General features: G+C 36.6%; 1 protein-coding gene across 3 annotated transcripts in view; it reads right to left on the bottom strand.

Moving 5' to 3' along the window:
• The window catches only part of LOC126257579 (putative epidermal cell surface receptor), a 445086-nt gene that overhangs the window by 39339 nt on the left and 392635 nt on the right, over positions 1-13112 (bottom strand). For all 3 annotated transcript variants that reach the window (XM_049955577.1, XM_049955575.1, XM_049955576.1), the window contains one exon: positions 10612-10831. In XM_049955577.1, the coding sequence (XP_049811534.1) occupies positions 10612-10831 (220 nt within the window). The remainder of the gene's footprint in view (positions 1-10611; positions 10832-13112) is intronic.

The following is a 13112-nucleotide window of genomic DNA, read 5'->3' on the forward strand; positions in this document are numbered from 1 at the left end:
TGGACATACTGAATATTGCTTGCAAACAGGCTCCTTATTGTACGGCAATGGTCTCTTTAAACCTTAAACATTGGTTCCCTGAAATTGCTAATTAATCTTTAAGGTACTGCCAAATGGGGTGATTTCAGACACTGGGGGATTTAAGACAGTATGGTTTATTTGCTCTTTCTCACTGCATAGCAATGAATTACCACTCAATTACACTTCTGCGTGCCAGTTATTTTAAGTGTGAGATTGTATTTATTCCGATCTGTCACTTTTATTTTGGGTCAATTATGTATCTAGTTAACTATCTGATGAACAGTATTAGTGTTGAAAGTTCATGTAGTATCATCAAGTGGAAACTTTCTACTGTTGCAGCTGGTGGGAAGGTATTATAACCTCAGTTGTTAACGAGGTCAGTCTCCTATGTCTTTGAGACAATTACTATACCAGTTTGTCAAGTTTTTCATGTTAAATTGTAAAATAGTGATGACTTGTACAAAATTATGTACTGTGTGGGGTGGGAGGGCATATAAAAGCATGAGAGGTGCTAAAGTACAGTGTAATTATGACATGGAACTTTTAGATAAAGCTGTTCATGAGATTCAGTGTAGCAAATTATTACACAGAAAAGCATGCGATTTGTGTAATAGACCTAGACTGACCATACAAAATAAAGTGCAGGAACTACATCAAAAAAGATTGGGAGGACAACCAGAACTAAATGAGGAGGGAGAAGAAGAAATGATGAAGCAAGGTATCTTGAGGGTTCCATATTGGGAATTCCTATTCACTAATTTGGATATTAATGTTTAGTGAATGGCCACCTCGATAAATCTGGCTTTTCTAACAATTTACCAGGAGTAGAATGGGAGGACAACCAGTACTAAATGAGGAGGAAGAGGAAATGTTGAAACAAGGTATCATAATAAAAATTGATCTTTAATATATGAAATTCACTATCTCAATCCTTATCACTTGTTCATAATGGTGCAGAACTTTAAATTGTAGGAAAGGCCAGTAAAATCTGATAAGAAGACTGTATAATTTAAAAAAAGTCCATTTTTGTCTGACTTCCCCCCATATACTTTGAAACTTCAGACACATTTAGAAAAAAGCATAGGAGTCTGAAATCACCTCAATCCTTGTGGTGATTGTGGACACTGTCTGTTCCAGCAAATATAGGTAAATATAGCAAATATAGGTAAATTTTAGTATATTTTATCTGTTACACATATACCCCATCAATCCTGCAACAAACAAAGCAATCTAACAGAAGCTACACAAGTTATGATTAGAACAATGACGAAACCATCCAAAATCACCTCATCTGAAGGTACCACATTTGTGAAACAGTAATTCTTCACTTCCTTCTAAGATCCACAGGTAAAAAGTACAAAAAATGTGAATAGCATCAATAAAAGAATACAGTACAGTACAGATGTTTTAAGGATCAGTCTTTCATATTAGTATTATGGATTCTGTAAAGTAACCAACAAAGATTCAACTATTGTGGTAGTAAACGATATACCTGATTAGCAAACAACAAAATACACAATGATATATTTAACTACATTGTTATACATATTTATCACCATAGTTTAACTTCCAACTGAAAGTACTCATTATGTACAGATAGTTGAAATAATATTTAATGGCAGTTTTGTATAAGTCTTATAAAATGATGTACTGTAATGGATTATTTAAAATGAAAACAGTTATCTTATTCCTAATATCCAGCATTACTTGAAATGCTTCTGTGTACAAAATCACTAAATTTTAGCATTTGTGTGAAATCCTGAAGTGAATTAGAACTGATATTTATTTCTAAGTGATATTGAGTTTGATTTGTGTGAATAAATGAAGATCTTTTGAGTTTATTCAAGATTTTACAATTAAACAAAATCCTTGAATCCAGATAAGAATGGGAAATATTCCAAAATAATGGAATTCTTCAGTGATGTCTAACAAATCTTTGATGTCTCTAATTCAGTCAGTAAAGTAACAAAGTATTTTAATAACATTTTCCTACTCCAAGACTCAACTTATTTTGCATGGACCACAATATATAGATATGGATCCTGCAAATAATCAATATTTTTGAACCAAAATTTTAACGTATATTTGCCTGTACTGTGTGTAGGAATGCTACAATGCACTAGACAGTTGGAGGACTTTTCCTGAATTTTATCATTTGAGAAACATCAATCTGAATTCTGAATGCAAGTCACAGATCAACTATTTTATCAATGCAGCTTACAGTGTTTGAAAGTGATGATAATGATTATTATTTTACACACATTAATGGCTTCAATCACTCAGGTGTTGATTTATTCTTCTGTACAACTTGAAAGTCAGTTCCATTTGGGGGGTAAATGCATGTTTCAAACACTTTTTTGGTACAATGGCATGCTTTTAGACATTTATATTGCATCGTTTTCTGGTTTCAGTGCATATATTACAATGACTTGCATGATATCATCTTTTATTGGTGCTTTTTGTATGAATTAGACCAAATTTGCATAATGTGAGTAATTTCATGAATTTTGTCACAGTCTGTAAACATAATGTGCTCAAGTGCCCTACTTCAGTTCCATAGAAGTCAGTGTACTTCATACCTTCTCTCACCCCTGCCAGTCATTGCTATCAATGGTGAGTTGTGCAAATTCTTGTACTTGAGCTATGCAGAATGAAAAGTATTTTACCATCACCACAATTGCTCAACATACTCCCACACTCCTTAGCCTCTTACCAATTACCTCTGAGGTGAGCTCAATATGAAATTTGCAGACTGTAAACCAAGAAGCTAAAAATTTAAGCAGTTGTGTGCAGGACACTGCTTCATACAGCTACATGTAAAATATGGCAACAGAACATCCCTGAACCATTTCCTTTCCATGTTTGTATTATGAAGTTGGTTGACAATGAAACACTTTGTCACCAACAAATGGAAGTGGCTGAAATCTGCACTTCCTGTAATCTGATGAACAGGGTACTTGACACATTTTTGTCGAATTATGAAGTTTAGTATGGCTCCTACTACGGCCGCAAGAAGAGAGGTCGTGTCCATAATGCAATATGGCAGCCAAGTTGAAAGTGTATAATGTGTCTCCACAAAAAGAACGTAAATTTCATTAGTAAAAGGAAAATGTGTGCAAGTTGTAAGAATGAAATACTGAAGCTGAACAAATGGATATCCAGTCTACAGTTTACAATCAATGCTCAAAAGGTGGAAATAAGTGAACTACAATCTGAAAACATGCGACGCTAATGAAGAAAGAAGACACGGTCTCAGGAAAATGGAAGATAATGACTGAAGGAAGTTGCACTCAGAAGGTAAAAGATCTGAAAGACAGTGAAAATTTTGTGCAAAAAAACTCTTTTGAAGTGCTTTCTGCTGTGGATTCAGTGAACACATTGGAAAGGGTCGAAAAGTTGGAAAACAAAGTAGGCAAACCGTTGCTCGTTGTAAGAAGGTGAAACAGTGAAAATACTGTGTCAGGAGATACTCTAAAACCTACGAAAATAAGTGCACACACCTACACCACCACAGACTTCAATGTAACAAAGGAAACTACATTAAAAAATGTATCTCCAGCAAAACTGCAAACTGAAGAGCATTTAGAATACATGCGGCAAAAAAACAACACTAGTCAGGTGAGAAGAAGAACCTTAAATCCTCCGGTTACGAAAAGTATGAAACACAAAACAATCTGTGTGTTAGGTGATAGTCACAGCCATGAAATTTCTGCAGTGTTGCTGAGAACATGTAGTTTCAAGGCATCTGGTTTCATAAAGCCAGGGGCTCCATTGAGTGAAATAACAGACCTAACAACATCAACTGACATAGCTAGTTTGAATAAAGACGATTTCACCGTGTTAATAGGAGGATCAAACGATGTCTATAGAAACGAGACATACAAGGTTATTACAGAAATGAGGAAATGTTTAAATAATTTAACCCTCACAAATGTACTCATTGTGAACATCCCACATCGTCATGATTTACCAACCTGGTCGTGTGTGAACCACGAAATTAATGTTGCAAACGAGTGTATCACTGAAATATGCACTAACTTTAAGAATGTTGATGTTGTAGATATAAACAGATTGGAATGAAGGTTCCATACAGTCCATGGACTTCATTTAAATACACCAGGAAAGAAATTACTAACCGAAAAAATATTTACTTGCATTTCGAAGAAGAGTGAAGAAAAAAGTATAAGTGACAAGCAAACGAAGATTGAGAAGTGTTTTAGATGAGCTACAAGCTGTGCCATCAGCCAAACCCAAATTACGAAATGACTTAAACCGATTAAGCAAGAAACAGACAGTCAAGTCATCAGCCAAACAAAAATTACGAAATGATTTAAACCGAAGTGGACAGATGTGGATGAAGCAAAACTTATACAAGCTCCAGAAGTTAACTCACCGGCTGATTGCCACCAGCAAACAGAAGCCACACACAAGAAAGATAGCGAAAATTTTTTAGGGTAAGTGCTGTATTAGAAATGCCATTAGATAAAGAATCAGAAATCGTTTCAACTAAAGTTACTAAATACCCAGATTTTGCTATACTACACCATAACGTTCAGTCACAAATAAACAAAGTTCTGTGATGTCAGTAAAAGTTATATTGACTCAATTGAAAGAGACTTTGAACTTTCCATTACCAAACTGCCAGAGCTTAATTTCATTGTTATTAACATATATAGAGCACCAAGTGGAAAACTATCAGTCTTCATGAATAAACTAGAGGTTCTGCTGAACAGGGTCAGTACACTAAATATGAAGATAGTGCCAGAATGAGATTTTCACTCTGCAGCGGAGTGTGCGCTGATATGAAACTTCCTGGCAGATTAAAACTGTGTGCCCGACCGAGACTCGAACTCGGGACCTTTGCCTTTCGCGGGCAAGTGCTCTACCAACTGAGCTACCGAAGCACGACTCACGCCCGGTACTCACAGCTTTACTTCTGCCAGTACCTCGTCTCCTACCTTCCAAACTTTACAGAAGCTCTCCTGCGAACCTTGCAGAACTAGCACTCCTGAAAGAAAGGATACTGCGGAGACATGGCTTAGCCACAGCCTGGGGGATGTTTCCAGAATGAGCTGCAGAGTGAAAATCTCATTCTGGAAACATCCCCCAGGCTGTGGCTAAGCCATGTCTCCGCAGTATCCTTTCTTTCAGGAGTGCTAGTTCTGCAAGGTTCGCAGGAGAGCTTCTATAAAGTTTGGAAGGTAGGAGACGAGGTACTGGCAGAAGTAAAGCTGTGAGTACCGGGCGTGAGTCGTGCTTCGGTAGCTCAGTTGGTAGAGCACTTGCCCGCGAAAGGCAAAGGTCCCGAGTTCGAGTCTCGGTCGGGCACACAGTTTTAATCTGCCAGGAAGTTTCATGAAGATAGTGCTTTGTGGAGATTTCAATATTGATTTTTCAAAAGACAGCAGCCCCAGAGATGCTTTGATATATATGACCCCCACAATACACTGCCCAACTAGATTAACAGAATGCACAAATTCCATTACTGACCAAATATTCATCTCAGAAACAAATTACAGATTCACAAGCATAGTACTGAGCATGGGTTATAGTGATCATGAGGCACAGCTGCTGTGTATAGAAATGCCAACAAGTAGTAATAGTTCTGGAAAAGTAGTTGAAAAAAGAACCTTTTCTGCAGATAACATTAGAATTTTTAATCTCTTACTGGTGAAGGAAAACTGGGAAAGCATAGCCACTCATAACAATGTTGATAACATCTACATGAGATTTCAGAGCATCTTTCTTCAATGTTTTAATGTAGCATTTCCAAAAGTAGTAAAAACAGTAAAACCTAACAATAATAAGCAATGTGTAACAAAAGACATAAAATTTTCCAGTGTGAGAAACAGATTTCTGCAGTACTGTTGTAAGAAATATAGAGTAACCCAAGAATTCACAGATTATTCAAAAGCCTACAAAAGAATCTATGGTAGAGTAGTCAAAGAGTAAAAAATTATGTGGAATGACGATTTGATAAATAACTCATCTAACAAAATGAGATCCACATGGAGAGTTATAAAGAAACAAATTTGTAGTTCAGTACCAAAGAAAAAGAATGTATCATTAACAATAGAAGGCTCAAAAGCCACAGACCCAAATTCCGTTGTGGAAAAAGTCACCGAATACTTCACCTCACTAGCTGAAGACCTCATTCAAGTACACAGTCAAGGACCAGTCCCAAGTTTCTCCAGCAAGTCAGTGATCTCAACTGCTTCTATGTATGTACATGAAACAAACCCCAATGAAATTATAACTAAAATTAAATCATTAAGCAATAAAATGTCAAGTGGTATTGATGAAGTACCTGATTTCATATTAAAAGCATGTGCTCACCACATAGCAAACCCCTTGGCAAAAATTTTCAACCTCTCTTTAAAAACTGGTGTATTTCCAGATATTTTTAAAATTGCAAAAGTTTCATCACTGTTAAAAAAACGTTCTTCTGAAAAAATATCGAACTATCGACCCATGTCACAGTTAAGTTCCTTCTCAAAAATTCTAGAAAAACTCTTCTATGACAGGCTTTTAACTTTCATAAATAAATATGCACCTCTTACAGTATAACAATATGGTTTTAGAAAGTCTAAATCTACACAGACAGCAATTTTTGAGTTCTTAGACTGCATTTTAAAATCCCTTGAACAACATAAATTAGCTGCAGGTATTTTTCTAGATCTATGAAAAGCCTTCGGCGTCCTGGACCATAACGTTCTCCTTGAAAAATTAGAAAGACGAGGAGTAAGAGGTGTAGCACATAGCTGGTTGTGTTCATACCTAAAAAACTGCAGGCAGAAAGTATCACTTCAGTATGAATTTAACAAAATGAATGAAACAAGAAACAACTCCTTTCTTTCTATGGAATTACCATAAAATATGGTGTACCACGGGGCTCAATCTTAGGTCCACTACTCTTCTTGATTTATGTGGACAACTTAGTTGAATATACGAGTCCCACAAAAACTATCCTGTTTGCTGATGACACCAGCATATTGCTCACTGGATCCACAAACTTTGTGGCCCACAGGAAAAAGTTCTATGAAAAGACTTTCTGAGTGGTTCACAAACAACAGACTCATTGCAAATACTGAAAAAACTGTGTGTGTAGATTTTCATTTAATTCCTCCAACTAATCAAATGTCTATTCAAGCCCAATTAAAAAAATGATCCCCTAGAAAATTTAAGTATCACAAAATTTTTGGGTCTATGGGTTCAGCAAGACTTAAAGTGGGACACACACATAAATAACTTGTGTAGAAAACTATCATCTGTGTGCTATGGCCTAAGAATTTTAAAGGCTACAACAAGCAAAACAACAGTACTTCAGGCATACTATGCACAGTTCCACTCACTAATCAGATATGGGATCATTTTCTGGGGATACTCAACTCACAGTTTAAAGGTTTTTAGAATGCAAAAAAGAGCTTTAAGAATAATTTGTGGCCTTAAAAAGATGGAGTCCTGTAAATCCCATTTTACTGAGCTTGGTGTTCTAAATGTTCTAAGTTTATTCATTTACGAAACTATCTTGTTCACTAGGGACTACCTCCTGAAAACAGACAAACTGCTACAGAACAAAAATGTACACAACTATAGTACCAGGGGGAAATCAAATACACATCAAAAGTATCACAGAACAACCACCTGTCAGAGGAGCATAATTAACATTGGTGTCATACTACTCAATAAGATACCAGAGGAAACAAAAAATGCTAATCATCCAATGTTTAAACTTAAAGGCATTTCTCATAAAGCACTGTTTCTATTCTGTCAGAGAATTTCTGAATATGTAACAAAATTAATTGTAATAGGTACCTAATTTTAATTTGCCTACTATTTTGCTAATACTATGCATTATCTTTGACCCTTGTCCAATATCAATTGTCCAATTTGAGCTGTATGATAAAACTGGACCAATAAAAAATCAATCAATCAATCAAAACAGATCAAGGGAAATGGGGAGGGGGGGGGGGAGTTTTTTGTGACAAAACAAAAGTGTAACAAGATTCCACCTTTATCTGACTTTGTTCAAAATTTCTTCATTTGAGTAAGAACCTGCTGCATCTTTTGATAAAGAAAGATCATTTTCTATCTATAAAAATGTTCTGTCAGATAAATGGAAGAGTCCAAGTGAAGAACATTTGGATAAATTAGTTGTTTTGTACTGTTTTAGAATAAAATAGAAATAAATACAGAGCTGAATTTTGGTATCATATTTTTATTGTTTTGTTGCCTCATTGTGCTTATTCAGGCATATGATGCTGCATAAATGCATTATTGTTTTACATATGATAGTGCATGAACATCCATTGACAGAGTGGAACATATATATCATTTGTGCCACATGTCTTCTGCTGCCTAGATGATTCACAATGCCTGGCAAAATACGTATACTTCCAACAGAATGGAACGACTGCCCATACAGCCAGATGAACCTTGGAGCACATTTAGACACTCTTCATGCCTGGTGGAGTTGTTAGCAGAGGTCAATCTGGTCGTGGCCTGAGCTGGCCACCCAGGTCACCTGACCTGTCACTGTGCAATTACTTTGTGTGGGGAGACCTCAAGTCTAAGGTCTATCACAACAACCCTCATAGTTGTCAAGAACCACAGCAGAACATTTCATATGACATTGCAAGAATTTCCTTTGACCCGCCTTCAGAAACTATTGCTTACCAGGGCCCAAAAGTGTCAAGACCTGAATGGTGGTCAATTTTGACATCTGCTATCATCAGGTTAGTATTGTATTTCCTTTCCTCTGGTATGCTTCTCTGTACCCTGCAACTCTCTTCTCCAAGCCCCTTTTATTTGCTCCAACCTGTACGTATCAAATATCATAGATATATCTAAAAACAAAGATGATGTGACTTACCAAACGAAAGCACTGGCAGGTCGATAGACACGCAAACAAACACAAGAAACTCTTTGTCTTTGAATAGGTCTGCTTGTGTCTGTATATGTGTGGATGGATATGTGCGTGTGTACGAGTGTATACCCGTCCTTTTTTCCCCCTAAGGTAAGTCTTTCCGCTCCCGGGATTGGAATGACTCCTTACCCTCTCCCTTAAAATCCACATCCTTTCGTCTTTCCCTCTCCTTCCCTCTTTCCCGATGAAGCAACCATTGGTTACGAAAGCTAGAATTTTGTGTGTATGTTTGTGTCTATCGACCTGCCAGCGCTTTCGTTTGGTAAGTCATATCATCTTTGTTTTTAGATATATTTTTCCCACGTGGAATGTTTCCCTCTATTATATAAATATCGTAGATAGATACTTTGTATTCTTTTGGCAACACTACATATGGGTCTATTAATCTATGGAAGTTGTCATCATTCTTGGTCCTTTTCCTCATCTGCAAAAACAGCATGAAATTTTCCTCCAGTATTTCAGTGAACTGATGTTCAAACATAAATTGCTCTGAATTTTATTTTAGTTGAAGACCTAGGTTGTTCTGTCAGTGATGAGAATGTTGGAGAAAGAGGGGAACCTCGTATTAGAGAAGGATGGGGCAGGAAATTGGCCGTGGCCATTTCAAAGGATGTAACACAACATTTATAGTGCATTTTTAGGGATTCTAAGGAGAATCTAAATCTGGAAGATCAATGGAGGATTTGAAGCCCACTGTCCCTGAGTGGAAGTTCAGCATGTTCATCACTGTGCCACATCACTCAGACGTCAGTTGAAACGTGTTCAGAAAGTACTCACAATATGCCTTAGGACAACTTTACCTCTGGTCAACAATGTATCTAAAAACAACTACTGTTACTCATTTCACAATTTTGTATCTTCCTATAGGTAGTGTACCATAGCTACTTTGAGGCAATAGTGAGATACCACATTACCTTTTGGGGAAATGCTAGCAATTTGACAAGAAACCAATTATTAGCATTATGTGCAGTGCGAAGCCAAGGGAATCTTGTTGGCCACTATTAAGAGGCCTAAACATACTAAGTGTTCTCTCGTTGCATTCTTATGAAATACTTCTTCTCACAAATAGTCATCGAGATTTGTTTGCTCCAAACAACTTTCAGCATGGATGTGAAAACTATAAACAAAGAATGTTTCATGCTTTCTACCCATAGTCTCAATCTTTTCACACAGAACCCACAATATATGCGGTGAAAATATAAATTAGTCAAAAAATGACATAGTTTCAAAAGACAGACTGATTCATTAAAAAGAAAGTATATAGCATCTGGTACAAAAATGCTGTTATTTTAATGATTAATTTTTAATGGTAATCTGGCCATTTGAGCATGATAAAAATTAATAGTACACATATATTCAGATATTTTATAATTCTACTAAATGTTGTATTCCATGTACAATCTATTATAGCGGTAAGCCTGATAGGTCTCCCTTACACTAAATCAGTGATTTAACATGTATGTTATAAAACGATAAAATTCTGATTCTGATGCACTGGAGCTCTCATTTAATATAAAGACAGACCAACATTAAGCACTTTTTGTTAACTTCAAAACTCATTTATATCTTGTGCTTTGAGTAAAACTGATACTTTTAAACTAAATATGTAGTGAGAATAATTAAATAGATTAATAACTTTATTCTACATCAATAGGAACACTGACCTGGTTCCTGGCTTAAGATCTTGGATTATAGCTTTGGGTGGTGCGTCTCTCTTGACAATTTTGAAGGTACTGAAGTCTTCTTTGCCAGCATCACTCTGATATATAGCACGAAATACGTTGACATACTTGTCTGGTGGATAAGGGATGCCATCCCATTGTATTTCAACTGATGTTGCTTTGAGCTGGGAAACATCGACTTTTAATTCGAAGAAGTATGGATCTGTAACAAAGTCACAATTTGGTAGCCTCTACCATGCATGCGTGCACACCCACCCACCCACCCGCCCTCCACACACACACACACACACACACACACACACACACACACCAGTAAGCATCATTTATTTCCAGTTATTGGTGTATGGAGAAAACACATGAAATATATCTCACTGTTTGGTTCCCTAAAAAGTGATCTTTTCCTCCTGGATCTTTTCATTATTGCATGCATGAACTTTCATTCTTCTCACCACTTCCCTCACAGATTCTATGTACTTCCCTAGGTCCACAAAAACTCAACCACTCAACATGTCCCATTTCCTTTGTGGCTTCACTAAAGGATGTACTGCTCTTTTAGATCAGGATCATCAAACTGTATCAACACCATATCCTACTGCATCGAATGTATTAACCATGTCCTTCACAAGCTCTCTGTAGTTCCTGTTCCTTTATTACCTGATGTTCTGTTTGTCACTTTGATGCTACCACCTTCTCTGCCAACACCACTGAAGGGCACTGTCTTGCCATCAGTGATTCCAAATGTACAAAATCCTTCCTGGTAACCATGATCAGTTATACCCTCACCCACTACAACTTTTTTTTCCGGGGAAGCTAGTCTAAGACATTGCCATACACAATACCCATCTGAGGCTATTTTGGATCTCCTTGAGGAATAATTTTAACCTACTGATAATCCCAAACACCAAATAAGATTTATGTTTTTTGGATGACATTCCTATGATTTGAGCCCCTACCTTAATTCTCATGGTATCTAAACAGCTTCTCCATTTCCTTCATATGATCCTTGACATAGGTTTACCTCTGTTTCATCTGTTGCCCCATAATGATCTTTGTGCACTAACAATCATCTCAATCCACACCAAAAGCTGTATAACCTGGTTACTCACAGATACTGCATTTGCAATGACCAACAATCAATCTCACAGAATAATTAATGGTTTGCAGGGCCCAAAAGGAGAACTCCTTTATTGCTAGGCACAAGACAAGGACAAACAAATTAAATTACATTTCCCACCAAGGCTTCAATTACCTTCAACTTACCCTAAGATGGGGAATATCCTTCCATCTATTGTTCTTACCCTTCACAAAGTGCTACACTGCTTGCCAACCAATCTACACAATATCCTGCTCTGTTATCATGCCCCTACTGTAGGACACTTATCACTGGAAAACAAATCCCTATGCAAAACCCAAGTGCTAGACCTGATCCATACATCTGTCAACCACTTTCTATTCTAGCACCGTTACAGATATGTTGTAATCCTCAATGGCTTCTAAACAATATCTTTAGGCTAACTAAATCACGTCACATTCTGTGCCATAACTTTTTGTTTAACACTGCCTTAACAGACATACTTTGATCTTTATGCATTTGATCTTCTTCTCCTTAATTTTGGGTATCTTTATTTTCCTGAGAATGTATTTGCAAAAGTTTAATGAGACAATGGAAGACCCATCTTGATCATATTTTTAATGTATAAACTTGCAAATTTTTCACACTTTGGCTATCAAGTAATTTTCAAAAGCTGTCAGATCAGGAAACAACAATGAGATGTAGTTATCTTACAGCACAAAATGTTAATACTGTAATGTAACATATCACTTTGTTTAAGTGATGTGTTGCAAAACCATCTGCTGACCAATGAATGATGATTGCAACAGTAAAAAAGTTTATTTAAGTAATGAATTTGTATAGACGCTTTTTTGGGAGTTTGTTTTCTTTATGTGCATGTACCCTGGAGTGGATGGACACAACAAATCTGCAAGCCATCTTACTGTGTTCACGGTACTTGCCCATTGGGCAGTTTATTCTGTGTCATCGGGTCTGCCTTGGAGATATGATGGAAGAAGAACAGCCATGACAATAACAATGACATCACAGGAGCAAGAGAGACACTGCTATCTGTAAAATTCAATTGCAATCGGTCCTTCTTAATGTATTTGTGATGTTCTGAATAATGAGCAAACTTTGTTATGCAAGATTATTGTAAATGAGACTACAGCATATGACACATTGTGAGAAAAGAAGTCTGACCAAGATATATTGGTGAGTTTGTGCAAATAACAAGGTGAGCAAATGAATAATGGGAAATTGTAGCTCCTGAGCAAACTTTACATCACCATATCACGATAACAAGCCCAGGTTGTCATAACACACACATACAAAATTGAGATACACCATATTAAGAGTAGACTAATACACAGTATCTTGTCAAAAATTTCAGTGTGCAGGAGAGGGACAGATTCTGAAGATGGCTTGATAC

The sequence above is a fragment of the Schistocerca nitens genome, chromosome 1 (assembly GCF_023898315.1).
Source record: "Schistocerca nitens isolate TAMUIC-IGC-003100 chromosome 1, iqSchNite1.1, whole genome shotgun sequence".
Lineage (NCBI taxonomy): Eukaryota > Metazoa > Arthropoda > Insecta > Orthoptera > Acrididae > Schistocerca > Schistocerca nitens.